The sequence below is a fragment of the Indicator indicator genome, chromosome 12 (genome assembly GCF_027791375.1).
Source record: "Indicator indicator isolate 239-I01 chromosome 12, UM_Iind_1.1, whole genome shotgun sequence".
NCBI lineage: Eukaryota > Metazoa > Chordata > Aves > Piciformes > Indicatoridae > Indicator > Indicator indicator.
The window spans coordinates 24373921-24399047 of record NC_072021.1 but is presented as its reverse complement, the minus strand read 5'-3'; the positions used below and the strand labels follow the sequence as shown (position 1 = coordinate 24399047).

The 25127-nt window shown below is 60.2% G+C and overlaps 2 protein-coding genes across 2 annotated transcripts; both read right to left on the bottom strand.

Moving 5' to 3' along the window:
- Nucleotides 1-694: 694 nt before the first annotated feature.
- On the bottom strand, nt 695-19772 carry LOC128970308 (cytochrome P450 11B, mitochondrial-like). Its single transcript, XM_054385427.1, has 10 exons — nt 19711-19772; nt 9339-9494; nt 8522-8677; nt 7173-7372; nt 6219-6425; nt 4937-5178; nt 3715-3905; nt 2447-2525; nt 1792-1986; nt 695-808 (listed from the first exon to the last, which is right to left on the bottom strand). Exons 1-10 carry the CDS (start codon nt 19770-19772, stop codon nt 695-697), a joined length of 1602 nt encoding a protein of 533 aa, XP_054241402.1.
- Nucleotides 19773-20517: 745 nt separating this feature from the next.
- Nucleotides 20518-24742, bottom strand: SCRT1 (scratch family transcriptional repressor 1). The gene is made up of 2 exons (XM_054385426.1): nt 24631-24742; nt 20518-21317 (listed from the first exon to the last, which is right to left on the bottom strand). Exons 1-2 carry the CDS (start codon nt 24740-24742, stop codon nt 20518-20520), a joined length of 912 nt encoding a protein of 303 aa, XP_054241401.1.
- Between the last annotated feature and the right edge of the window lie 385 nt (nt 24743-25127).

Below are 25127 nucleotides of genomic sequence, written 5' to 3'. Positions count from 1 at the left end.
GAGGATATATGGGGCGGTTGGAGGGGGTATAGGGGTATGGGAAGCATGGGGGGGTACAGGGTGCTATAGGGAGGTGAATAAAGAATATGGGGAGGGGGTATGCCCAGCCCGGGTGGGAGCAGGCTGCTGGAGCACCCAGAACTGGGAGGATGCTGGGAGAGATGCACAGGAGTGGGATGCACTGCCGTGGGTGTCAGGATAGGGGTGCAACAACTTGCCACGGGCGCTGGTGTTGGGGCCCTACCACCCTGCCATGGATGCCAGCTGGGTTGGGTGCCACCACCCTTCCATAGATGCTGGCATCAGCAGCACCATCAGTGCCACTATCACCATCTCCACCATCACCACTGGGATCTCCACCCCAGGGCTGGGTGGGGTCAATAAAGGCTGTTTTCAAGGTGTCTTTGTCCAGTTCCCCCCCCCCCTCCCCATTTTTGGGCTGTCCCATCCCACCACAGCTGGTTGTCCCCCGTCCCCACCCCAGACGTGGCCACCACTGCACCTACGAGAAGACTTTATTGAGGATCTGAAGTCCCATCAACCCCTGGCACAGCTCATTTGCATGTCACCGCCCACCAACCTTTGGGGACCGTGAGGGCAATGAGGTCCTGCCTCATCACCACGTCCCCTGCACGAAGGGGACCTCGGAGGGGGGATGGCACTGGGGTGAGGACGCTCGTTGGGGACCTTCTGGTCAGTCAAGGGCACGCAGGGTGAGCAGAGGAGGCTTCTCCGGCATCAGGATGAAGCGGAAGACGGTGGGAATGTCCTCGGGGGACACTGCCTCCACCGTGAAGTTGCGCAAGACCTGGAGAGAACCAAGACCTTGGGTCAAGCCACAGCTGAGTCAGGCCAAGGTTGGATCAAGCCAACACACCATTGGGTCAAGCTGAGGTTGGGTCAGGCCAACATTGGGTGAAACCAGGGTTGGGTCAAGGTGATGTTGGGTCAAGGCAAAAAGTTGAATCAAGCCAGGATGCTGCTGGGTGAAGGCCAAGGTTGGTTGAAACCAAGGTTGGGTCAAGGTGATGTTGAGTTAACCCGAACATTGGGTCAAACCAGTCTAGCTAAGACATTGGGTCAAGGTGATGTTGAGTGAAACCAAGGTTGGGTCAAGCTAAGACACTGGGCCAAGCCAAGGTGTTGTGTGAAGCCAAAGTGGGGTCTAACCAAGACTGGGGCAAGCCAACACATCATTTGGTCAAGCCAAGATTGGGTCAAGCCAAGGTTGTGTCAAGCCAGGACACTGGGTCAAGGTGATGTTTGGTCAAGCCAAGGCTGGGTCAAGCCAACCTTGGGTTGAACCAGTGGTGGCTTAAATGAAAGCTGGGTCAAGTCAACAAATCACTGGGTCAAGCCAAGGTTGGGGCAAGCCAAGACATCAGCTCAAGGTGATGTTGGGTGAAGCCAAGACACTGAGTCAAGCCAAGGCTGGGTGAAGCCAAGACACTGGGTGAAGCCAAGGCTGGGTCAAGCCAAGGTTGGGTCAAGCCAGGACACTGGGTGAAGCCAGGACACTGGGTGAAGCCCAGGCTGGGTCAAGCCAAGGCCGGGTCAAGCCAAGACACTGGGTCAAGCCAAGGCCGGGTCAAGCCCAGGCTGGGTCAAGCCAAGGCTGGGTCATCAGCAGCTTCTGGATGACCCCCACGTCGTGGTGTTTGAAGCCCACCCACCCACAGCCATTGCCGGTTCCTCCCTTTCCCGCTTTTGGGTGGTGCCACTGGGGGGCTGAGATGCTGGTGGTGCTGCTGGTGGTGCTGCTGGTGGTGCTGCTGGGGTCCCCTCACTCACGTGCCCCAGGAAGAGCATCATCTCCACCTCAGCCAGGCGCCGGCCGATGCACTGCCGGGCGCCGAAGCCGAAGGCCAAGGCCCTGAAGCTGCTGCTGGCCTCCTTCAGGAGCCACCGCTTGGGGTCGTAGCGCTGGGGGTTGGAGAAGACCTCGGGGCTGCGGCCCAGGGCATAAAGGGCCACCTGGCACAGGGTCTGAGGAGGGGACAATGACCACCAGTTGCCACCAGAAGCCACCAAAAGCTACCAGTTGCCACCAGAAGCCCCCAGAAGCCCCAGTACCCACCAGAAGCCCCCAGAAGCCCCCAGAAGCCCCCCGTAGCCACTTAGTAGCCACCAGTTGCCCCTCCAGTCCTGCATCAGTCCCCTCAGTTCCCAGACCCTGGTGCTTCCCAGTCCCTCCCAGTGCTCCCAGTTTTCTCCAGTCCCTCCCAGTTTTCTCCAGTCCCTCCCAGTTTTCTCCAGTCCCTCCCAGTCTTCTCCAGTCCCCAGACTCCAGTCCCTCCCAGTGCCCACCCACTCCTCAGGCTCCTCTTCCTCCTCACCCCTCCCAGTGCCCCCTAGTTCCCTTTTCCCCCAGACTCCAGTGTCCCCACTCCTCCCCAGCCCCTCCCAGTCCACACCCCCAGCCCCTCCCAGTGCTCCCAGTGCTCACCCCTGCTGGCACGTGGTAGTTGTGCAGCACCACGTCGGTGGCCGGGTAGCGCTGGACAGTGATGCCCACCGGGTACAGCCTGGGGGCACCCCAGTATCCTCCCAGTGTTCCCAGTAACACCAGTGCCTCCCAATCCCCATCCCAAATGCTCCTAGTCCCCCCTCCTGGCACTCCAAGTTCCCTTCAGTGCTTCCCAGTTACACCCCCACTCCTCCCAGTAATCCCTAATCCTCCCCAAACCCTTCCACTCCCACCTGCCAATGCTCCCAGTAACTCCAGGGCCTCCCAGTCCCAGTGCTCCCAGTTCCCCTTATTGCTTCCCAGTTACACCCCTAATCCTCCCAGTCCCTCCTAATCCTTACACTCTTCCCTCCCAGTGCTCCCAGTAACACCAGAGCCTCCCAGTTCCCCTCCCAAATGCCCCGAGTCGCCCCTCCCGGCACTCCCAAATCCCCTTAGTTCTTCCCAGTTACACCCCTAATCCTCCCAGTCTCCCTTCCCAGTGCTCCCAGTTCCCCTTCCTGCTTCCCAGTCACACCCCTAATCCTGCCAGATCACCCCGAATCCTCCCAGTCCCATCTCCCAGTGCTCCCAGTATCCCCAGTGCCTCCCAGTCCCTCTAATCCTTCCACTCCCTGCTCCCAGTAACCCCACGCCCTCCCAGTCCCCGATCCAGTCCTGCCCAGCCTCCAAGTCCTCCTCAGTCCCTCCCAGTCCCTCCCAGTGCCCCCTAGCCCCCTCCCAGTATCTCCCACTCCCTCCCAGTGCCTCCCAGTGCCCCCCTAACCCCTCCCAGTGCCTTCCAGTCCCTCTCAGTGCTTTCCCAACTCCCTCCTAACCCTCTCCTGCTGCCTCCCAGTCCCTCCTAAAGCTCTCCCACAGTCTCCCAGTCCCCCCCAGTGCCCCCTCAACTTTCTTCCAGTGCCTCCCAGTCCTGCCCAGACCCCCACCCTCACCTTCCAGTCCCTCCCAGTGCCCCTCATCTCTTTCCAGTCTCTCCCAGTGCCTCCCAGTCCCTCCTAAACCTCTCCCACTGCCCTCCAGTGCCTCCCCAGCTCCCAGTGCCTCCCAGTCCCCACCAGACCCCCACCCTCTCTTTGCAGTCCCTCCCAGTGACCCCTCATGTTCTCCCAGTCCCTCCCAGTGCCCTCGTAACTCTCTTCCAGTGCCTCCCAGACCCTCCCGGTGCCTCCCCAACTCCCTCCCACTACCTCCCAGTCCCGCCCAGGACCCCACCCCCGCCTCCCAGTCCTTCCCAGTGCCCCCACCGCAGGGTCTCCTTGATGGCAGCTCTCAGCAGCGGTAACTCCCCCAGCAGCTCCGGGAGGGGCCGGGGCTTGGGGGGGGGTCCCGGGACCCCCTTTTTCTGGGGCCCCCCCAGCAGCTCCTCGCGCAGCTCGCGCTGCACCCCCGGGTTCCGCCCCAGCTCCAGCAGCGTGAAAAGCAGCGGCACCGCCGTCTGGGGGGGCGCACAGTCAGGGACCACCCCCCAGGAACCCCCAGAGTGACCCCCCTCCAGGATCCCCCCCAAATTCCAATCAGACCTCCCCGCGAACCCCGCCCCAGCTCCAGCAGCGTGAAAAGCAGCGGCACCGCCGTCTGGGGGGCGCACAGTCAGGGACCACCCCCCCCAGGAACCCCCAGAGTGACCCCCCCACCCCCCAAATCCACACCCAACGCCCCCCTCCCTATACCCCAAGGGGACTCTCTTTTTGCTCCCCCTTCTGACCCCTTTCGCCCCCCCATTTTTTATCCCTCCCACGACCCCCCCCCTTTTTTTACTTTCCAAGCCTCCCCCCTAATCCTGCGACCCCCCCACCCCATTTTTCCCCCACCATCTCCCTCCCACCACCCAAGAGGACCCTCCTTTTCCCCCCATTTTTGTCCCTTTCCCCCCCGCTTTTTGCCCCCCCCCCCCGCTTTACCTCCCCATTTTTACCCCCTCGGGACCCCGCCCAATTTCCCCTCCCCCTTTTAATCTCCCTAATGACCCCCCCCCCAAAGCCACCCCCTCGCCTCATTCCCCCTCCCTAAACCCCAAGGGGACTCTCCCTTTACCCCCTTTTTACCCTTTCTCCCCCTATTCCCCCCCCCCCCATTTTTACCCCCCAGGACCCCCCTCGTTTGCTCCCCCCCTTTTCACCTCTCTCATAACCCTCCCAGCCCCCCCCCCCGCTTTATTTCCCTTCCCACAACCCAACAGGACCCTCCCTTTTGACCCCTTCCCACCCCTTTTTTTGCCCCCCCCCCTCCCCCCCCATTTTTTACCCCTCCCACCACCCGCCCCCTTTTTTAACCCCTTCCCCCAGTTCCTCTCCCCTAATCCTGGGACACACCCCCCCCACCCGCCGCCTCTTTCCCCGCCCCCATCCCCCTCCCACAACCCAACAGGACCCTCCCTTTGTCCCCCCCTTTTGACCCATTCACCCCCATTTCCCCCCCCATTTTCGCCCCCCAGGACCCCCCCATTTTGCCCCCCCATTCACTCACCGTGTCCACCCCCCCCGCAGTGAATTCCGTGACGTTGGCTTTGACCGAGCCCAGCGGCAGCTGCCCCTGCAGCAGCAACTCCCCCAACAACCCCCCCGCTTTCCCGCCCCCCAAAATCGCCCCCCCCTGACGACCCCAAAATGTATTAGGGAGAGGATCTTGGGGTTGTCCCCCCCCCAGTTTTAACCCTTCCCCCCCCTTCTGCGCCAGCTCCCGGCAGATTCTCTGGATGCTGTTGTCAGCTGGGGGGGGGGGTGTAAAAAAAAAAGAGGGGGGTGTAAAATTAGGGGGGGGGTAACGCCAAGATACCCCCCCCAGTAAATTTTGGGGTTGCCCCCCCCCCCCCATATAATTGGGATTGGGAAGGGGAGTGGGGTAGAAAGTGAGGTGGGAGTCCCCAAAATTGACTTCCCCACCCCCAGTATCTACTCTGGGGGATGGAAGCAGGGGGCCCGAGGCGGGGGTCTTTGGGGGGGGGGTGCTCACAAGGAGGGAATCTTTGGGGAAGTCTCAAGGAGGGGGTGTTCGGGGGGGGGGCTTTGTGTAGGGTAGTCTTGGGGAGAGGTCTCAAGGAGAGGTTCTTTGAGTGGGGGGAGTCTTGAAGGGGAAGTCTTTGGGGGGGACGTTCCCGGGGGGCGGTGTCTTTGGGTGAGGGAGTCTTGGGAAGTGTCCCAAGGAGGGGAACCTTTCCGGGAGCTGTCCCAAGGGAGGGGGTCTTTTGAAAGGGGCGTCTCGGGTGGGGGACTCCAGGGGGGAGATCTTTGGGAGGGGTCTTCGGTGGGGAAGGTCCTTGTGGGGGAATCTGCCTTGGGGATGTCCCAAACGGGGGGGGAACTTTTGGCAGGAGGACCCAAGGCAGGAGTCTTTCGGGGGGGGGGAGTGGGTGTCTTGGGTGGGTGTTCCCACGGGGGAGATCTTTTGGGGGGGTCTTTTGGAAGGGGGGGTCCCAAGAGGGAGTCTTCCGTGGGGGGAATCTTAAGGGACGTTCCTAAGGGAGGTGTCTTTTGAGGCGGGGGTCCCACGAGAAGAAACCTTTTGTTTGGGGTAGGGGCTCCATTAATATATTTAGGGGAGGGGGTCCCATACTATATCTGGGGGAAGGGTCCCCACAAAGTATTTAAGCGGGGGGGGGCTCCCATAATATATCGAGGGGGAAGCCATATTATATTTATTGGGGGAGGCTTTCCCACAGCTTGGATATACCTTGGGGGAGGGGGGTGGGGGCCGTATCCCTTAATTTGAGGGGGGGTCCCCAACAATATTTGCCGCCCCCCCCAGTTACCGTGCTGGAAGATGACGTCCCAGGCTGCCAGGTGGTCCCTCCAGAGGGGGGGGTTAATGCGCCGTAGAAGGGGAGGGGGCACAAAAAGCAGGGGCAGGGTCGTGCTCAGCATCGTTTCCAGCGCTGCCAGGAACTTCTCGGCGCCCCCCGCCGTGAGCCCCCCCCCCAGTAAGCCCAGGCGCTCCCCGTACAGGGCGTAGGTGCTGGCTGGGGGGATCAAGTGGGGGACAATTAGTACACCACCCCCCCCAAATCATTTCAGCTTCATCTTCCTCCCCCCCCAGTAATCTTATCTTCATAATCTGCCCCCCGCAAGCGAGTCCTGGGGTCCCTTGTGTCATCCCCCCCTAAAATGGGTCCTGGGGGGCGGTCCCACTGTGTGTGCCCCAGATGGGTTGTGGGGGTCCCATTTTGTGTCCCCCACCCCCAAGCTGGAGTCTTGAGGCTCCCAGTGCCTCCCCTCCTTGTCCCTTGAGGGCCTGAGTGGAGGTCACATTGTCACCCCCCCACCTTGGGGTCCTGGGTGTCCCCAGTCTCACCTCCCCAGTGTCCCCTGGGGGTCTTGGGTGAGGGTCCTCATGTCCCTGCCTCCCTAGGTGTCCCCAGTGTCACCCCCAGTGCCCCTGGGGTTCTGGATTGGGTGTCCGGGTGACGGTCTCCATGTCACCCCTCCTTGTCCCATGGGGTCCTGAAGGTCCCCATGTCATCCCCAGAGTCCTTTGACGTCCTGAGTGTCCCCATCATGCCCCCTGAGGTCCTGAATGTCCCCGTGTCACCCCAATGCTCCCTGAGGTGCTGGGTGGGGGTTCCTGGGTGAGGGACCCCCGGATCACCTCCTTTCCAACCCCTCGGTCCCGTTGTCCCCCTCCCCAGTATTGGGTTCGGTTCGGGCCGGTGGCCCCAGAGCCCACGTCCCCACCAATGGCGCCCCCCAGCGGTGTCCCCAGGTGTCACCTTCCAGCGTGAAGCGGAAGATGAGGGGGTGGAGGTCGAGGGTGAGGGCTCCGCCGGGGCTGAGGTCCAGGCGGCGCCGGAGCCCCCTGACGAAGTCCTGTGCCACCACGTCCAGCAGCCAGGCGAAGTGGCGGCCGGCGGCCGGGCTCAGCAGCGCCGGGTTCAGCGCCAGGCGGTCACTGCGCCAGGCGGGACCGTTCCTGCCACCGGGGCCACCGCAGAGTCACCACCGGCACACACAGGGACCGCCCAGTGCGCGTGCAGTGACCAGAGAGGGACCAGAGAGTGACCACACACTGACCACAGTGAGCATGCAGTGACCAGAGTGTGACCAGAGAGTGACCACACACTGACCACAGTGAGCATGCAGTGACCAGAGTGTGACCAGAGAGTGACCACACACTGACCACAGTGAGCATGCAGTGACCAGAGAGTGACCACACACTGACCACAGTGAGCATGCAGTGACCAGAGTGTGACCAGAGAGTGACCACACATTGACCACAGTGAGCATGCAGTGACCAGAGAGTGACCACACACTGACCACAGTGAGCATGCAGTGACCAGAGTGTGACCAGAGAGTGACCACACACTGACCACAGTGAGCATGCAGTGACCAGAGTGTGACCAGAGAGTGACCACACATTGACCACAGTGAGCATGCAGTGACCAGAGTGTGACCAGAGAGTGACCACACACTGACCACAGTGAGCGTGCAGTGACCAGAGTGTGACCAGAGTGTGACCACAGTGAGCATGCAGTGACCAGATATTGACCATAGTGAGTGCACAGTGAGCACAGAGTGACCACAGAGTGACCACAGTGACCACAGATTATCCAAAGAGTGACCACATAGGGACCATAGAGTGGCCATACATTGACCACAGGATGGCCACAGAGACCATAAAGTGACCACACAGTAACCACCATGACCACACATTGGCCATAGAGTGACCACAGTGACAAAAGAGTGACCACATGCAGCCACGCTCATGGTGTCCCCCAGCCATGTCCCTCACAGTGCCCCCACACCTTCCTCATGGTGCCTTCTCCCCCATGGTGCCCACATATCATGCCCATAGTGGCCCTCAGCCATCTTCTTTATGATACCCCAGACCCCACCCAAGCTGTCCCTCAATCCTGTCCATGATGCCCCCCAACCATCTTCTCTGTGGTGCCCTGGATCCTGCCCATGATGCCCCCCAACCATCTTCTCTGTGGTGCCCTGGATCCTGTCCCTGGTGCCTCCAACTGCCTCCTCTGTGGTGTCCCCCAACCAACTTCTCCGTGGTGCCCCAGATGGTGCCCACAGTGCCCCCAGCCCACGGCAGGCCCTGGTGGTCACTCACAGCAGGAAGAGGCCTTTCTGGTGGTTCCTCAGCTGCCGGTGTGTGCTCCAGGCCTCGATGCCCATGCGGCGCGGGAAGGTGCCCTCTGCCCTGAAGAGCTGGGCCGCGTCCCGTGGCAGCAGGACGTTCACGCACTCGTAGGAGCCCACTCGGTCCCTGCCCAGGCAACCAGCACTCAGCCACCACCCACCCCACCCACAGCTTCTACCCGCCTGGGACCACCAGGATGGGATGGGCTCAACCTAATTCAGAGCTTCTTCCATCATGGAGGCATCAGGTTGGCATGAGGACAACCCAGCCGAAGGTTCTGCCACCTTGAGGGCATGAAGATGGGATGGGGACACCCAACAAAGAGATTCGACCACCCCAGAGGGTGCTGGAACCTCCTGAGATGGCACCTACTCCATGGGGACCACCTGACCAAGGGGTCCTGCCACCTTGCAAGGCATGAAGATGGGATGGGGACCACCAAACTGAGGGGTTCTACCACCACGGGGGTGGTTCTCAGGATGGGATGCAGTCAATGGGGACCATCCAAACAAGGGGTCCTACCACCATGGGGGTGCTGGAACCTCCTAAGATGGGACTTACTCCATGGGCACCACCCAAACAAGGGGTCCCATCACTGTGGGGGGTACTGGGACACCCTAAAATGGGACAGGGTCAACTGGAGGCACCCAACCAAAGAGTTTTACCACCCTGGGCAGTGCTGGAACCTCCTGAGGTGGGACCTCTTCCGTGGGGACCACCCAACCAAGGGATCCTACCCTCCAACCTTCCCCCCCCACCCCGATGTGCCCCCCACCCTAACCCCAACCTGTAGATGGGCCCCAGCTTCCGGAAGGTCTTCTCCATGTGGTGGTGGAAGTGCTGGAAGCCTCCATCCCTCCAGAGCCGGTAGAGGTTGAGCCACCGGTTGGCTCCATCCCTTGGAATGGCCTCGTAGGGCTTCACCCCCCCACTGAGGGATCTTCTGGTGGGGTGGGGTGGACACAGCACCCCCCTGAGTCCCCCAGCTCTGCCCCACAACCAGCCCCACGCTCCCATGGCTGCCGTCTGCCTGTCCCACGCTTGGTGGGATCCCATTTGGATGTGGCCAAGGCCAAGGCCAAGGGGATGTGGCCACCACACGTCAGCATCTCGGAGCGGGGGAGTTTGGGCACTTGAGGGGCACTTCTAGGGGGGACAGGGAGGGAAGATGTGGGGAAGGTGTGGGGCTAGATGTGGGGAGATCTAGGGCTGGATGTGGGGCTGGAGATGGGATGGGTGCGGGGCTGGAGATGGGGTGGGTGTGGGGCTGGTGTTGGGCTGGATGTGGGATGATCTAGGGCTGGATGTGGGTCTGGAGATGGGGTGGGTGTGGGGCTGGTGTTGGGCTGGATGTGGGATGATCTAGGGCTGGATGTGGGTCTGGAGATGGGGTGGGTGTGGGGCTGGTGTTGGGCTGGATGTGGGATGATCTAGGGCTGGATGTGGGTCTGGAGATGGGGTGGGTGTGGGGCAGGTGTTGGGCTGGATGTGGGATGATCTAGGACTGGATGTGGGTCTGGAGATGGGGTGGGTGTGGGGCAGGTGTTGGGCTGGATGTGGGATGATCTAGGGCTGGATGTGGGTCTGGAGATGGGGTGGGTGTGGGGCTGGTGTTGGGCTGGATGTGGGATGATCTAGGGCTGGATGTGGGTCTGGAGATGGGGTGGGTGTGGGGCTGGTGTTGGGCTGGATGTGGGATGATCTAGGGCTGGATGTGGGTCTGGAGATGGGGTGGGTGTGGGGCAGGTGTTGGGCTGGATGTGGGATGATCTAGGGCTGGATGTGGGTCTGGAGATGGGGTGGGTGTGGGGCTGGTGTTGGGCTGGATGTGGGATGATCTAGGGCTGGATGTGGGTCTGGAGATGGGGTGGGTGTGGGGCTGGTGTTGGGCTGGATGTGGGATGATCTAGGGCTGGATGTGGGTCTGGAGATGGGGTGGGTGTGGGGCAGATGTGGGGCTGGCCACAGGATGGGATCTGTGGGACCCACTACAGGAACTCAGCCCCAAACATCCACCCCATAGAACCCAGCCCCATAGATCCAGCCCCACATACTCAGCCCCACAGCCCCCCAGGACCGAGCCCCACACACTCAGCCCCACACATTGGGGCAGGGGGTGTGGGTTAGGGAGTTTCAGCCCCCCCTGTTCCGTGGGCGGCATTAAAAATAGTTGGGGGTCAGGGGGGGTCACGGCCAGAAGCTATTTCTGGGGTGGGCGACCCTGAGGGAGGGCCTGCTCGTGCTGGGGGGGCACCCATGGGGAGGGGTGGGGGGGCTGGGGAGGGGGAGGGTGTGGGGCTGGTGTGGGGTGCCACGGGACTGGATGTGGGGCAGATGTGGGGAGATGCAGGGCTGGATATGCAGGGGGCAGGGACAAGGTATGGAGGCTGCTGTGGGGCTGGATACGGGGTGGGTGTGGGGCGGATGCAGGGGCAGATATGAGGCAGATGGAGGGCTGGATATGGGGCAGATGTGGGGCTGGATGTGGGGCAGATGTGGGGCAGATGTGGGGCTGGATACGGGGTGGGTGTGGGGCGGATGCAGGGGCAGATATGAGGCAGATGGAGGGCTGGATATGGGGCAGATGTGGGGCTGGATGTGGGGCGGATGTGGGGCAGATGTGGGGCTGGATATGGGCCTGGTGTGGGGCAGCAGATCTATGGGGCTGGGGAGGTCCCAGGTGATCCGTGGGGTGAGCGATCGGCAGGGCTGGGGGTCCCATGGGTGGCCCCAAGTCCCTGTGGGTCACTGTGGGTGGCCCATGGATGGTCCTGCCCCTGTCCCCTCCCTGTATCCCCCCCACTGTCCCCCCCACTGTGTCCCCTCCCATGTCCCCCATGTCTCTGGTGTCTCTGGTGTCCCCATATACCCCACCATGTCCCCATGCCCCCCATGATATCTCTACAGCCTCAATGTCCCCCATGTCCCCAGCATCACCAATGTCCCCATGACATCCTGTGGTCCCCATCGTCCCCATCATGGCTCCATGTCTCCACGTTGTTATCTCCTTGATGCCCCTGTGAAGTCCCCATGTCCCCATTGCCCCCATGATGTCCCTGTGATGTCCGCACGTCTCCATGATGTCCCCAGCGTCCCTATAGCCCCACCATGTCCCCATGATGTCCCCATGTCCTCATTATCTCATCAATGTCCCCGCTGTCCCCATGATGTTTCCATCTCCCCATGATGTCCCCACACTTCCATGACATCCCCTTGTCCCCAATGTCCCCATGATGTCTCCTTCTCCCCCTGACGTCCCCCTGTCCCCCGTGTTCCCATGGCGTCTCTATGTCCCTGTGATGTCCCCACATCCCCATGACCCCCCCATGTGCCCAGTGTCCCCATGATGCCCCCACACCCCGCCATGTCCCCGGGGTCCCCACGTCACACAGGGCTGCGGTTCGTCCCTTTATTGGGGGCTGTGCGGCGCGGCCGGGGCCTTGGTTTGTGCTTTTTTTTACCTTATCTTCTCCAAAACCTCCACAAAAAAAAGTTGGTTGTTTTTGTTTTTTGTTTTGTTTTGTTTTTTTGGGGGGGGGGGAGGCTGGGGGCCACCAAGAAGCCACTTAGGGGCCACCACGAGTCACTTGGAGGCCACCAGAAGCCACTTTTTGGGCTCATCTCCAAGCCCCTGGTACAAGTTGGAGGTTGAAGCTTCTACGGTTCTGCTACCTGAATTTGGGGGGTCTAGGGGGTGGGGAGGGGGGGTTGGAAGGAGGGTTTGAGGGGGGTCAGAAAGGTTTTGAGGGGTCTAGGGGGGTCAAAGGGGGGGGATCAGTGGGGTCAAGGTGGGAAGGTCAGAAAGGTGGTGGGACCCCATCCTGTCATCACCGTCATCGCCGTGTCGGGTTGGTGGGACCCCACCATGAGACCTGCCCGTGGAGGGGGGGTGGGGAGGGGGACACGGGGATGGTGGTGACAAGGGGGGGTGGGGAGGGACCCGCCAAGGTGTGGGGGGGGTGCATGCTGGGAGTGCTGCAGTGGTGCTGATGGGGGTGCTGACATGGGTGCAACTTGCAGCATCTGGAACATCTGCAGCAGTGCATGGGGGGCCTGCAGTGTCTGCAGTGGGGGCAGTGGTGCTGATGTGGGTGCAGTGGGTGCAGCTTGCAGCATCTGGAGCACCTGCAGTGAGTGCAGTGGTGGGTGTTGGGGGTGCTGCAGTGTCTCCAGTGGCTCCAGTGGTGCTGTTGTGGGTGCTGAGTGGGTGCAGCTTGCAGCATCTGGAACATCTACAGTGAGTGCAGTGGTGGTGAGTGTGGGGGATGCTGAGGAGGGTGCAGAGAGTTCTGTGGTGGATGTGATGTGTGCAGTGCCTGCAGTGGATGGTGCAGTGCCCCACAGTTTGCAGTGGGTGCAGTTTGCAGCATCTGGAATATGTGCAGTGAGTGCAGTGGGTGCAGTGATGGTTGTGGTGGGTGCAGTGGGTGCTGCAGTGTCCACAGTTTGCAGTGTCTGCAGCGAGTGCTGCAGTGTGTGTGCAGGTTTGCTCTGGGTGCAATCTGCAGCATGTGGAGCATGTGCAGTGGGTGCAGTGTGCTCAGGGTGCTGTGAGTGCTGTGGGTGCAGCATTTATTGCATTTGCAGTGTGTGTGCAGTGGCTACAGTGTCCGGAGCAGCTGCAGTGGGTGCAGTGGCTGCAGGCTTTTGGCATGCAGTGGCTGCAGTGTGCTCAATGTGCTCAGTGTGCAGTGGCTGCAGCAGCTGCAGTATTTGTTGTGTGCTTGGGGTGCAGCATGTGCAGTGTGCTTAAGGTGCAGTGGATGCAGTGTTTGTTTGCATGGCATGCAGTGCTTGCAGTGTGCTCAGTGCAGTGGCTCCAGGGGGTTTGGCACACAGTGGCTGCAGTGGCTGCAGGGTTTACATGGTGTGCAGTGAGTGCAGTGGGCTCCATTTGCAGTGCTTGCAGCGTGCACAGCACAGTTGGCTACAGGAGTTTGGCACGCAGTGTGTACAGTGTTCGGAGTGTCTGCAGTGCACAAACTGCAGGGCCTGCAGAGCCTGGGCCTGCAGTGTGTGCAGATGCTGCTCTGTTTGCAGTGCGCAGTGCTCACAGTGTGCTCAGCGTGCAGTGGCCACAGCAGGTGCAGTGGCTGCAATGTGCCCAGGATGCAAGGTTTGCAGTGCCTGCAGTGTGTGCAACTTGAAGTGGGTGTAGCATGCACAGTGCAGTGGCTGCAGGGGTTTGGCACGCAGGAGGTGCAGGGTTTGCAGCACTCGCAGTGTGCTCAGGGTGCAGTGACTGCAGGCTTCTGGGGTGCAGTGCAGTGGGTGCAGTGCTGGCGGCATGCACAGTGCCTGGCTGCAGTGCGCTCAGGCTGCAGCGTGCTCAGGCTGCAGTGGGTGCAGTGCTGGGTGCAGGCTTTGCAGTGGGTGCTATAGGTGCACTTCATTCAGTGCTTGCAGTAGCATGTGCAGTGCGTGTGGAGAGCATGCCTGAGGTGTGTGCTTTGTGTGTGCAGTGTGTCCAGTGCATGCATTCTGCATGTGCAGTGCATGTGTGGTACGTGTGCTTCACCTCTGCAGCGTGTGGTGTGTGTGCAGTGCATGGGTTGTGTGTGCAGTGTGTGTACAGTGCACAGGTTGCATGTGCAGTGTGTGCGCAGTGTGTGTGCAGTGGGCACATGCCACGTGTGCTTCACGTGTGCAACAAGCACAGAGTCTCAACGCCTGGGTGACATGGGGGTGACATGGTTGGGGTCTGTGACAGCTGTGTGACGTGTGTGATGTGTGTGAGATGGTTGGGGTCTGCAGCAGTGTGTGACATCTATGAGACATGTATGTGATGTCTGTGTGACACGTTTGGGGTCTGTGACATGTGTGTGGCACCTTCTGGCTTTGTGACACCTGGCATGTATGTGACAGACATGGTGTGACACCTGGGTCTGTGTGACAGGTGTGTGACACCTCCTGGCACTGCGACAGGTGTGTGACATGTGGGTGACATGTGGGTAACACCTCCTGGCTCTGTGACAGGTGTATGACAGGTGTGTGACATGTGTGTGACACGTGGGTGACACCTCCTGGCACTGTGACATGTGTGTGACACCTCCTGGCTCTGTGCCAGGTGTGTGACATGTGTGTGACAGGTGTGTGACACGCTCAGTGCCTGCAGGCCACCCCACCTCCCCCAGGCGCGCTCCCTCCGGCAGCACCTTCCACGCGTGTCCGCTCCTGTCCCAGCCATGGCCAGGCCATGGCTAGGTCACCTCCACCTGTGTCCAAAGCATGTCCCTGCGTGTCCCACACGTGTCCGAGGCGCCCCAGGCACGCACACAGCATGCCCAAGGCAGGTTCTCCTGTGCCCGAGGCCTGGCCACATCTCTGATGCATGTCCACATGTCCAACGTGTGTCCCATCTGTGTCCAAGGTGCTCCAGACATGTCCAAGGTGCCTCCACACATGTCCAACACATCCTCAGTGTGTGCTCCAGGCGTGTCCAAGGCATGTTGATGTGTTTGAGGCGTGCATGGTGACATGTCCAAGACGTGTCTGAAGGACCCAGGACATGCCCATGGCATCTCCTTTGTGTGCCTGAGACATGTCCACACATGATGGATGCGTGTTCCAAGCGTGTTGATGTGTCCACTCGTGTCCAACACATGTCCAAGACACCTGAGACATGTCCAATGCATGTCCAGGGTGCAGCCACACATGTTTGAGACTTGTCCAAGGCTTGTTGAGATGTCCAAGAGACTTCCACACATGCCCAAGACACCCAAGACTTGTCCTTTGCATGTCTGAGATGTGTCCACACGTGTTCCATGCATGTCTGAGGCATGTTGACATGTCTGAGATGTGTCCAACACACTGCCTGTAGAAGTGTCCACACGTGTCCAAGACATCTCCAAGGCACCCAAGATGTGTCCCTTGCATGACCTTTGTGTGTCTGAGAGGTGTCCACACATGTTCAAAACATCTCCAAGGCATCCAAGACGTGTCCTTTGTGTGTCTGGGAGGTGTCCACACGTGTCCAAGTCATCTCCAAGGCACCCAAGACATCTCCTTTGCGTGTCCTTTGCATGTCCGAGATGCGTCCCTCCGTGTTCCATGTGAGTCCGAGGCATGTGGAAGTGTCTGAGAGGTGTCCAAGACATCTCCAAGGCACCCAAGACATGTCCTTTGTGTGTCCCTTGCATGTCCAAAGGTGTCCACACGTGTCCAAGACATCCCCAAGGTGTCTTCATGTGTCCAAGACAAATCCAAGGCACCCAAGACGTTGCCCAAGACGTGTCCTTGGCGAGTCCTTAGCGTGTCCAAGGCAGGCGGATCCTGAGGGGGGTTGGGAGGATCCGGGGGGGGGGGGGGGGGGTGGTGTTCAACCAATCAGTGACAACATTGGGGGGGGGGGGGGGATTTGAGGGTGTTTGGGGGGGGTCCTAGCTCTACTCTGACGTCATCCCTGATATGGCTGCTTGGAGCCCCCCCCGGGGGCAAATCCCGGGGTGGAGGGGGGGTGATCTGAGGGGGGGTGGGATTGCATTGGAGGGGGGGTGTGGGATTACACTGGGGGGGGGTCCACGGCCGCTGCCCCGCCCGGGGCCATGCAGGGGCAGAGGCGGTTTTATTGCTCTATGGGAAGTGGGGGAGGGGGGAGGGGGGGGTAAAAGAAAAAAAGGAGGGAGGAGAGGGAGTAAATAGAAGGTCTCAGACCCCCCCCCCCTTTTTTTTTTTTACCTAATGCCACCCCCCAATTTTTGTGACCCCGAGGGGGGGTTTTCAGCTACAGTTTGGCAAAAAAGCGGCAAAAATTGGCATAGATTTAAATATGGGGGGAGGGGGGCGGGGTTTTTTTTTTTGCATGCAGAGACCCCCCCCCCACGCCCTTGGGGGGGGGTTAAAGGGGTATGGGGAGGGGGGAGGAGGGAGGAGGGAGGCGGGGGGGACACCCCCAAATCCACACCCCCCCCCCCTCCCAAAAGTGACACTTTGGCATCGTGGAGGGGGGGGAAGGGGGGGGTTGTGCTTATTTTGGGGGAGGGGCTTGTTTGGGGACCCCCCCCCCAACCTTTATGGGGGTGAAGCGGGGGGTAGGACCCATCCTGAGGGGGGAGAGGGGTACCCGTGCGTGGAGGGGAAGGGGGGCACCCTGAAATTATTGGGGGTACCCAGAGAGGGGGAGGGATACCCAGGAGGGTCTCTGGGGGGGGTACCCTGAAATTACTGGGGTACCTGGGGGGGCCCCAAACTAGGGGGAGGGGGGCAGCTAAGAATGAGGGAGTTCGGGGTTGGGGAAGGACCCTGAAATTATTGGGGTACCTGGGGAGCATCCCTGGAGGGTACCCGTGGGGAGGGGCACCCTGAAGTTATTGGGGGGGAGCCAGAGTCGGGGGGCACCCAGAAGAGTCTTGGGGGGGGAAGTCCAGGAGTTGGGGGGCACCCTGAAATTTTGGGGTTACTTCAGGAAAGGGGGGGGGAAAGGTTTTGGGGGGTCCCCAGGGTGGGGGGGGATGTTTTTGAGGGGGGGACACCCTGAATTATTGGAGGACCTAGAGGAGTCCCCAAGGGACGGGGGGGGCACCCTGCAATTATTGGGGTACCCTGGCAGGGGGTGGAAAAGGAACTATAGGGGGAGAGGAGGGCGGTCCCCAGGGTAGGGAGGGTCCTTATGGGGGGGACCCTGAAATTATTGGGGGGACCCAGAGTGGAGGAGAGGAGCACCCAGAAGGTTCGGGGCGGGGGGGGGGCTCTTAAGGGGGGAGCACACCCTGCAATTATTGTGGATCCTGGGGGGGATCCCTGGGGACAGGGTCCCTGGGGGGATAGATCCCGGAATTTGGGGTACCCAAACTCGGTGGGGGGGAAGGGTGTGAGGGTCGGGGGCCTCCTCCAAAAGTGGGGTGCTCGGGGTGAGAGGGGGAGTCATGCTGGGGGATCCCCAAATTTGAGGGAGGATTTCCCGAATTGTTTTGGGGTATCCCCAGGTTTGGGGGGGGGCTCTCTGAGGTTTTTTTTCTGGCGGGGGTCTTCGAGGTTTGGAGGGGCCCTCAAATTTGGGGGGGGCTATTCGGGATTTTTGGCGGGGGGGTCCCGAGTCTCTGGGGGGCCTAGGATTTTTTTGGGGAGGACAGGGTCCCCGAGGTTATTTAGGGGGGGGGGATCCCCATGTATTGGGCGGAGAGTCCCTGGGCATGGAGGGGTGCCGGGGTTGGGGAGGGGGTCCCCAAAACTGTGCCGTGAATTCTGGGGGGGGCTGTGGTTAAATTATTGCCGTTTGGGGGGGGTCAGCCCCATCTGGGGGGGGTCCGGGTTCGGCACAGGGTGGGGATGGGGGGTGGGGGCACCCATGCAAGGAATTGGGATCGGGGGGGAGACCCCAAAACTGGGGGTTTTTAGAGGGGGGGACACCCATGCAAAAGGAGGGGGGGTCACCCTGATCTTGGGGTGCACCAAGAGTTGGGGCACCATGGAAAGAAGTCTTTTTTGGGGGGGGTTACCACCCCCTTGGATGGAGACATGCAAAAAAAAAAAATGGGTGGGGGGCACCCAAAGGTGGGTGGGGGGCACCTAAAGGTGATGGTGGCACCCATGCAAAAAGGGAGGCTGGGGGTGGGGTGGTCATCCTGATGTTGGGGTTCACCATGAGGATGGAGAACCTCATGGGTGGGAAGGTCAAGCAGATGTTGAGGTGAGACTCAAGGTGATGGAAGCCATCACAGGAGGTCAATCAAATGTTGGGGTACACCACCAGGCCATGACATCCACCCATGGAAAGGCAGCCAGATGTTGAGGTGCACCTCAAGGTCATTGAATCCACCCATGGAAGGTCACCTTGGTCTTGAGGTTCACCACCAGACCATGACAGTCAACCAGGAAAGTCAACCAGATGTTGGGGTTACCCATCAGATCATAACACTCACCCATGAAGAGTCACTCAGACACTGGGGTGCACCTCAAGGTAATGGAACCCATCAAAGGAGGTCAACCAGATGTTGGGGTGCACCACCAAACCATGACAGCGCATGTAAGGAAGGTCACCTTGACCTTGAGGTTCACCTCCAGATCGTGACACCCACCCATGAAAGGCAACCCAGATGTTGAGGTGCACCTCAAGGGCATGATGCCCATCAAGAAAGGTCAACCTGAGGTTGGGGTGCATGACAAGACCACAACACTCAGGGAAGGAAGGTCACCTTGACCTTGGCATCCACCACTAGACCAAGAGAGTCATCCAGTAAGGTCAGCCTGAGGTTGGGGTGCACCTCAAGAGTCACGGCATCAAGGGAGGTCCCTTTGACCTTGAGGTTCACTACCTGACCATGGTACCCATCAAAGAATGTCACCCAGATGTTAGGGTGCACCAGCAGACCACAACACCCAGGGTGGATCTCAGCCAAAGCCATGATGTGATGGGACTCGACTCTCAACCAAGACCATGACATTGTGGTGGGACCCAGACAAAGGCTTGATGTTATGGAACTCAACCAAAGCTATGATGGAACTCAGCTAAGGCCATGGTGTGGTAGAACCCAGCCAAAGCCATGGTGATCCTCAAGTGAAGCCATTACATGGTGATGGAACCCAGCTGAAGCCATGGTAGATCTTGAACAAAGCCATGGCAGGATGAAGGGACCCAAATGAAGCCATGACATGGTGGTAGAACCCAACCAAAGCTATGATGAGACTCAACCAAAGCCATGATGTACCTCAACCAAAACCATGACAGGGTGGTGGAACCACCTGTAGAAATGGTATACCTCAACCAAAGCCATGGTAGATCTGAACCGAAGCCATGATAGACCTCAACTGAAGCAATGCCAGGGTGGGAGAACTCAACTGAAGCCATGAGATGGTGCTGGAACCCAACCAAAGTTGTGGTAGAACCCAACCAAAGGTATGTTGTGATGTTGCCTTTTCCAAGGTGGCTTCCATAGCTCCATGGTTCACACCTGGAGAGGACTAAGGGGTGGTGGGCTGGTGCCCCTAAAGCAGGTGGACTCTTAGTGCTTGTTGAGATAGGACTTGAAAACGAAGATCTTGCTGCAAGCCTTGCACTTGGGGTGCTCGGATGGGCCTCAAATGGTTGACCTCAACTGAGGCCATGACAGGGTGATGGAACTCAATTGAAGCCACGATGAGACTCAACCAAAGCCATGATGAGAATCAGCCAAAGCTATGGTGGGCTTCAAAAGAAGACACAACATGGTGATGGAACCTACCCGAAGCCATAGTAGACCTCAACCAAAGTCGTCACCGGGTGCTGGAACCCAGCCAAAGCCATGGTAGACCTCAACTGAATCATTACCTGGTGATGGAACCCAACCAGAGCCACGGCAGGGTGGTGGAACTCAACTGAAGCCCTGATGAGAATCAACCAAAGCCATGGTGGGCCTTAAAAGAAGACACAAAATGATGGTGGTGCACAAATGAAGCCATGACAGGGTGGTAGAACCCATCCAAAGCCACAGCAGGGTGATGGAACTCAGCTGAAGGCATGATGACACTCAACCAAAGCCGTAACAGGCCTCAACTGAAGCTATGATGTAATGGTGGAACTCAACCAAAGCTGCCATAAGACTCAATCAAAACCACATCTGGCCACAGCTGAAGCCATAACATGGTGGTGAAACTCAACCAAAGCCATGGCAGACCTCAACTGAGGCCACGGCAGGGTGATGGAACCCAGCTGAGGCCAAGACACGATGGTGGAACCCAACCAAGTCCACAGCCTTCCTTAAGCAAAGCCCTAACAGGGTGGTAGAACCCAGCTGAAGCTGTGGTAGACCTCAACTGAAGCCACAGCAGGGTGGTGGAACCCAACTGAAGCCCTGGTAGACCTCAAGCGAAGCCATGGTAGAGTGGTGGAATCCAACTGAAGCCCTGGCAGACCTCAAGCGAAGCCATGGCAGGGTGGTGGAACTCAACCAGATCCCTGGCGCTCCTCAAGCGGAGCCACGAGGTGGCGGAATCCGCCCCGCCCCAACGTCGGGGCTGCCTTTTGTTCTTCTGAGGTGGCTTCTGCGGGCTCACGCGTGGAGAGGGCTGAGGGGCGGGGGGCCGGTCCCCTTGAAGCAGGCGGACTCGTAGTGCTTGTTGAGATAGGACTTGAGGGCGAAGGTCTTGCTGCAGCGCTTGCACTTGAAGTGCTTGAAGGCCGAGTGGGTCTGCATGTGGGCGCGCAGGTTGGACCTGTCGGCGAAGGCTTTGCCGCAGTGGGCGCAACCGAAGGGCTTCTCCCCGGTGTGGGACCTCATGTGGCCTTGCAGCAGCCAGGGGCGGCTGAAGGCTTTGCCGCACACTTCACACTTGTGCTTCAAGTCGTGGGTCAGGAGGTGCATGGCCATGGCCGGCATGGAGACGTAGACCTTGCCGCAGGTGGGACACTTCTTGGCCATCTTGCTGTCCAGGCTGCGGTGGGTCTGCTTGTGGCGGCTGAGGTTGGAGGAGGTGGCATAGGTTTTGCCGCATTCTCCGCAGGCATGTCGTTGGAGGCTCCGGCCAGATGAGGAAGAGGAGGAGGAAGAAGAGGAGGAGGAGGAGGCGGTAGTGGAGGAGTTGGCGGTGGAGTTGGTGGCCTTCCGGCGCGACCTGCCGTCGGTGATGAAGAAGGCGTCCACCGCGTAGCCCTCGCTGACGGCGGCGTCGCCGTTGATGTAGCCGGCGGCAGTCAAGGTGGTGGAGTTGGGGCTGTCCGGAGGGTCAGGATCTACCGGGATGAAGTCGGCGCGGGTCACCGGGTAGAGGGTGGTGGGGGAGGACGGGACCTTCAGAGTGGACTCAGGGTTGGGGGGGAAAGGGGAAGGGGAGATGTAGTCGGCGAGGTAACCTGGAGGTGCGGGTGGGAATGGTGGGAATGGGCATGGAGAAAATGGGAACAGGGAAGGAGAAGGTGGGAATGGGCATGGGGAAGGTGGGAGAGGGTAAGAAGGTGGGAATGCACAAGGAGTAGATAAGGAGAGGATAAGGAGAAGATGGGAATAGGGAAGGAGAAGGTGGGAGTGGGGGGAATGGACAAGGAGAAGATGACAATGTGTGGGGATTGACAAGATGTGGACAGAGAAAAGGTGGGAATGGTGGGAATGTGCAAGGAGAAGATGGGAGTGGACAAGGAGGTGGTGGGAGTGGGTGGGAATGTGCAAGGAGAAGGTGAGAATGGGCAAGGAGGGGACAGGAGTGGTGGGAGAAGCAGTTAGTGTAGTATAGCAGTTAGCTACAGATCCAGTAGCACTGAGCTGGGGAGGCCCTGGCTGTCCCCTCTCTGTCTCCTCTCCTGTGCCAGATGCTTCTTACCCCAACTCCTGCCCTTCCCTTGTCCCCATCCCTTGTCCTTGTCCCTTCCCTTGTCCCTTGTGCCCTGTCCTTTGTCCTCATCCCCTGTCCCTTGTCCCTGCCCAAAGCCCCCTGTCACTGTCCCCTTCCGTTGTCCTTTGTCCCCTGTCCCTGCCTCCATCCTTGTCACTGTCCCTTTCCCTCATTACCAATCCCCTGTCCCCTGTTCCTAACCCAGTCCTTGTCCTTGGCCCTGCCTGCAGTCCTTGTCCCTTTTCCCTTGTCCCTGTCACTGTCTCCATCCCTTGTCTCTTCTCCTTTCTCCCTTCTCCTTGTCCCTGTCCCTCCCCGTAGCCCCTTCCCATGTCCCCGTCCCTTGTCCACATCACTACCCCTTGTCCCTTGTCTCTGCCTCCATCCCTTGTCTCTTCTACTTTCTCCCTTCTCCTTGTCCCTGTCCCTTCCTCCATCCCTGTCCCTCCCCATAGCCCCTTCCCATGACCCCGTCCTTGTCCCTTGTCCCCATCACTATCCCTTGTCCCTTGTTTCTGCCTCCATCCCTGCACCTTGTCTCTGTCCCTGTCTCCAACCCTACCTGCAGTCCCACAGCCACTTGTCCCTCGTCCTTGTCCCTCATTCCTTTCCCTGCCTGCAGCCTCTGTCCCTGTCCCTTGCCCCTTATTCCTGTCATTGTCTCCATCTGTCTCCATTCCTTGTCCCTTATCCCTTGCCCCCTTCCCTTCTTCCTTTCCTGTGCCTCGCCACAGCCCCTGCCTGTGCCCCCATCCCTGTCCCTTTTCCCTGTCCCTGTCTGCATCCCTGCATGCATGCCTGCCCCTTATCCCTTGTCCCTGCCCGCAGCCTCTGTTCCCGTCCCTGTCCCCATCCCTGTCCCTGCCTGCAGTCCCACAGCCACTTGTCCCTATCCCTGCTTGCAGCATCTGTTCCTGTCCCTCGTCCCTATCCCTTGTCCCTTATCCCTTTCCCGTGTCCCTTACCCTTCTCCCTGTCCCTTCCCGCAGCCCTTGGCTGTGTCTGCATCTCTGTCCCTTTTCCCCTGTCCATGTCACTTGTCCATTGTCCTTGCTTGCATCCCTCTCCCTGACCAGAGCCCTTGTCCCTGTCCTTTCCCTTGTCCCTGTCGCCAGCCTCTTCTCCCTGTCTCTGTCCCTGTCACAATCCCTGTCCCTTATCCCTGTCCCTGTAGTCCTGCAGCCACTTGTCCTGTCCCTTGTTCTTGTCCCTTCCTCCATCCCTGTCCCTTGCCCCTTGTGCCTTATCCCTGTCTCCGTTCTTGTCCCTTGTCCTTGTTCCTGTCCACAGCCTCTGTCCCTGCCTCCATGCCTGTCTCCATCCCTGTCCCTTGTCCCCTGTCCCTTGTTCCTGTCTGCAGCCCCTGGTCGTGTAGCCATCCTTGTCCCTTGTTCCTGTCCCTGCCACAGTTCCGCAGCCACTTGTCCCTGTCCCTTGTCCCTGTCTGCAGCTCCATGCATGCCCTCATCCCTGTCCCTTGTACCGGTCCCCGCTGCAGTCCTACAGCCACTTGTCCCTGGTCCCTTGTCCCTGTCACTGCCTCCATCCCTGTCCCCACTATCATCTCCATCCCACCCCTTGTCCCTTATCCCTTGTCCCTCATCCCTATCCTTTATCCCTGTCCCTCATCCCTGTACCCTGCCCGTGTCTCTGCGGTATCCCCGCAGCCCGGTGTCCCCTCCGGGCCCGGTTCAAGGTCAGCCGGGGCCGTGCAGGGGCCGGGCCCCGCTGCGGCGGTTCGGTGCCGGTTACGCAACTCGCCGCAGCCGCCGCCGCAACCGGGGCCAGGCCGGGACCGGGACCGGCGGGGGGGAATCCGGGCCCCGGGGATGGGGGTACTCCAGGGTATACTCCTGGACCGAGGGACTCCGGGGGGCTGCGGAACTGGAGGGGCCCCGGGACGTGGGGGTAGGAGTGGAGCGGGTTAAGGGGATCTGAGGGAATCCGGGACTGGGGAGGCTCCGGGACTGGAGGGGTTCTGAGGGCATGCAGAGGCCTGTAGGACCGGAGGACTCCGGGGGTTCTGAGGGGATTCAGGGGGTTCAAGGATGGAGAGGAGCGGGACTGGGGGAGTCCGGTGGGGGTGGGGTCCAGGGAGTTCCGGGGGGCTCCAGAATGAGCTGCGGAACCGGGAAGCTCCAGGACCAGAGGAATCCGGGGATGTCCGGGGGGATCCCAGGGTCTCCAGGACCCGGGGGATGAGGGACTTGGAACGTCCGAGGGGCTCAGGGGGGGATTCGGGGAATTCCAGGACTGGGGGGCCCCGGGACCTGGGGCGTACGGGGAATCCTGGGGGGCTCCGAGGGTCTCGGAGCCTCTTCTCGCCCTTGAACTTGGGCTCCGTAAGACAAAAGGCAGGAGCAGAGGGGCCGCTCGGGCCCTTCCGAGTCTATTCGGGTCTATTCAGGTCGGTTCGGGGAGGTTCGGGTCGGTTCGGGGAGGTTCGTCCCGGGTTCGGGTCTGCTCGGGCTCGGTTCGGCTGTACTCGGGCCTGGTTCGTTTCTACTTGGCTTAAACTCGGTTCTATTCCGTTCTAACTGACCCGGTTCGGTTGTGTTCGGCTCGGTTCGGCTCTCCCCGGATTCTATTTGGCTTTTCTCGGCCTGCTCTGGTTCTAAGGGGCCCGGTTCGGTTCTGCTCGGCTCTGCTCGGCCCGGTTGCCGTTCTAACGGTCCCGGTTCCCTTCTTTCTGCTTCTCCCCGGTTCTCTCTGCCTCCACTCGGCCCCTCTCGGCCCCACGGTAGCAGCGGGCGGCGCAGCGGAATGCGTCGGGCCCCGGTTTCCTTCCCTCCCCCCCCCCCATCTCCATCCCTCTGTTCTCCGCCGCCGGTTCTTACCCTTGTCGTGTAACCGGGCCCCAAAATCCGCCCGCGACCGACCGTAGGGAGCATCAAGCCCGGCGGGGAACTCATCGAGCTTCACCTTCTTCACCAGGAACGACCGGGGCATGGTTCCACCGGGGGCTCCACCACCACAAAGGGACCCCCCCCCTCTCCGGTAACGGGAGATATGGGGGGGGGGGTGAAGCGAGTGGTGGTGGTTTAAACCGTGCCTACGGCTTTGTGAGGCGGACGAAGCCGCCCAGATTCAAATTCGGGCCACCAGTGACCTCCAGTCTTCGCCGTGTTGGGATCGGTGAGGCCGCAGCCGGAGCAGCGGCCACCGGTTAAACCCCCCTCTGCCAGCCGGCATCGACCGGTTTAACGGAGAGGGGGGGTGATGGAGGAGGAGGAGAAGGAAGTGAGGGTGGAGGGGTCAGAACCCCTCTGATGAAGGTCCCGGTAGGTCCCGCTGTGGGCTCTGCTGGTTCCGCACCAAGGACGGCGGCTCCGTT

What these genes read in the sequence shown, in the direction of transcription:
- LOC128970308 (XM_054385427.1), bottom strand. Translation starts at nt 19,772, where the DNA reads ATGGCTTTGGCTGGGTTCCAGCACCCGGTGACGACTTTGGTTGAGGTC. An exon ending in GGACGTCATCTTCCAGCACG is followed by an intron (nt 5,179 to 6,218) that starts GTAACTGGGGGG and finishes CCCCCCCCCCAG; the next exon opens with CTGACAACAGCATCCAGAGA. An exon ending in TGATGCTCTTCCTGGGGCAC is followed by an intron (nt 809 to 1,791) that starts GTGAGTGAGGGG and finishes GGTTCTCTCCAG; the next exon opens with GTCTTGCGCAACTTCACGGT.
- SCRT1 (XM_054385426.1), bottom strand. Translation starts at nt 24,742, where the DNA reads ATGCCCCGGTCGTTCCTGGTGAAGAAGGTGAAGCTCGATGAGTTCCCC. An exon ending in GGCCCGGTTACACGACAAGG is followed by an intron (nt 21,318 to 24,630) that starts GTAAGAACCGGC and finishes CCGCACCTCCAG; the next exon opens with GTTACCTCGCCGACTACATC.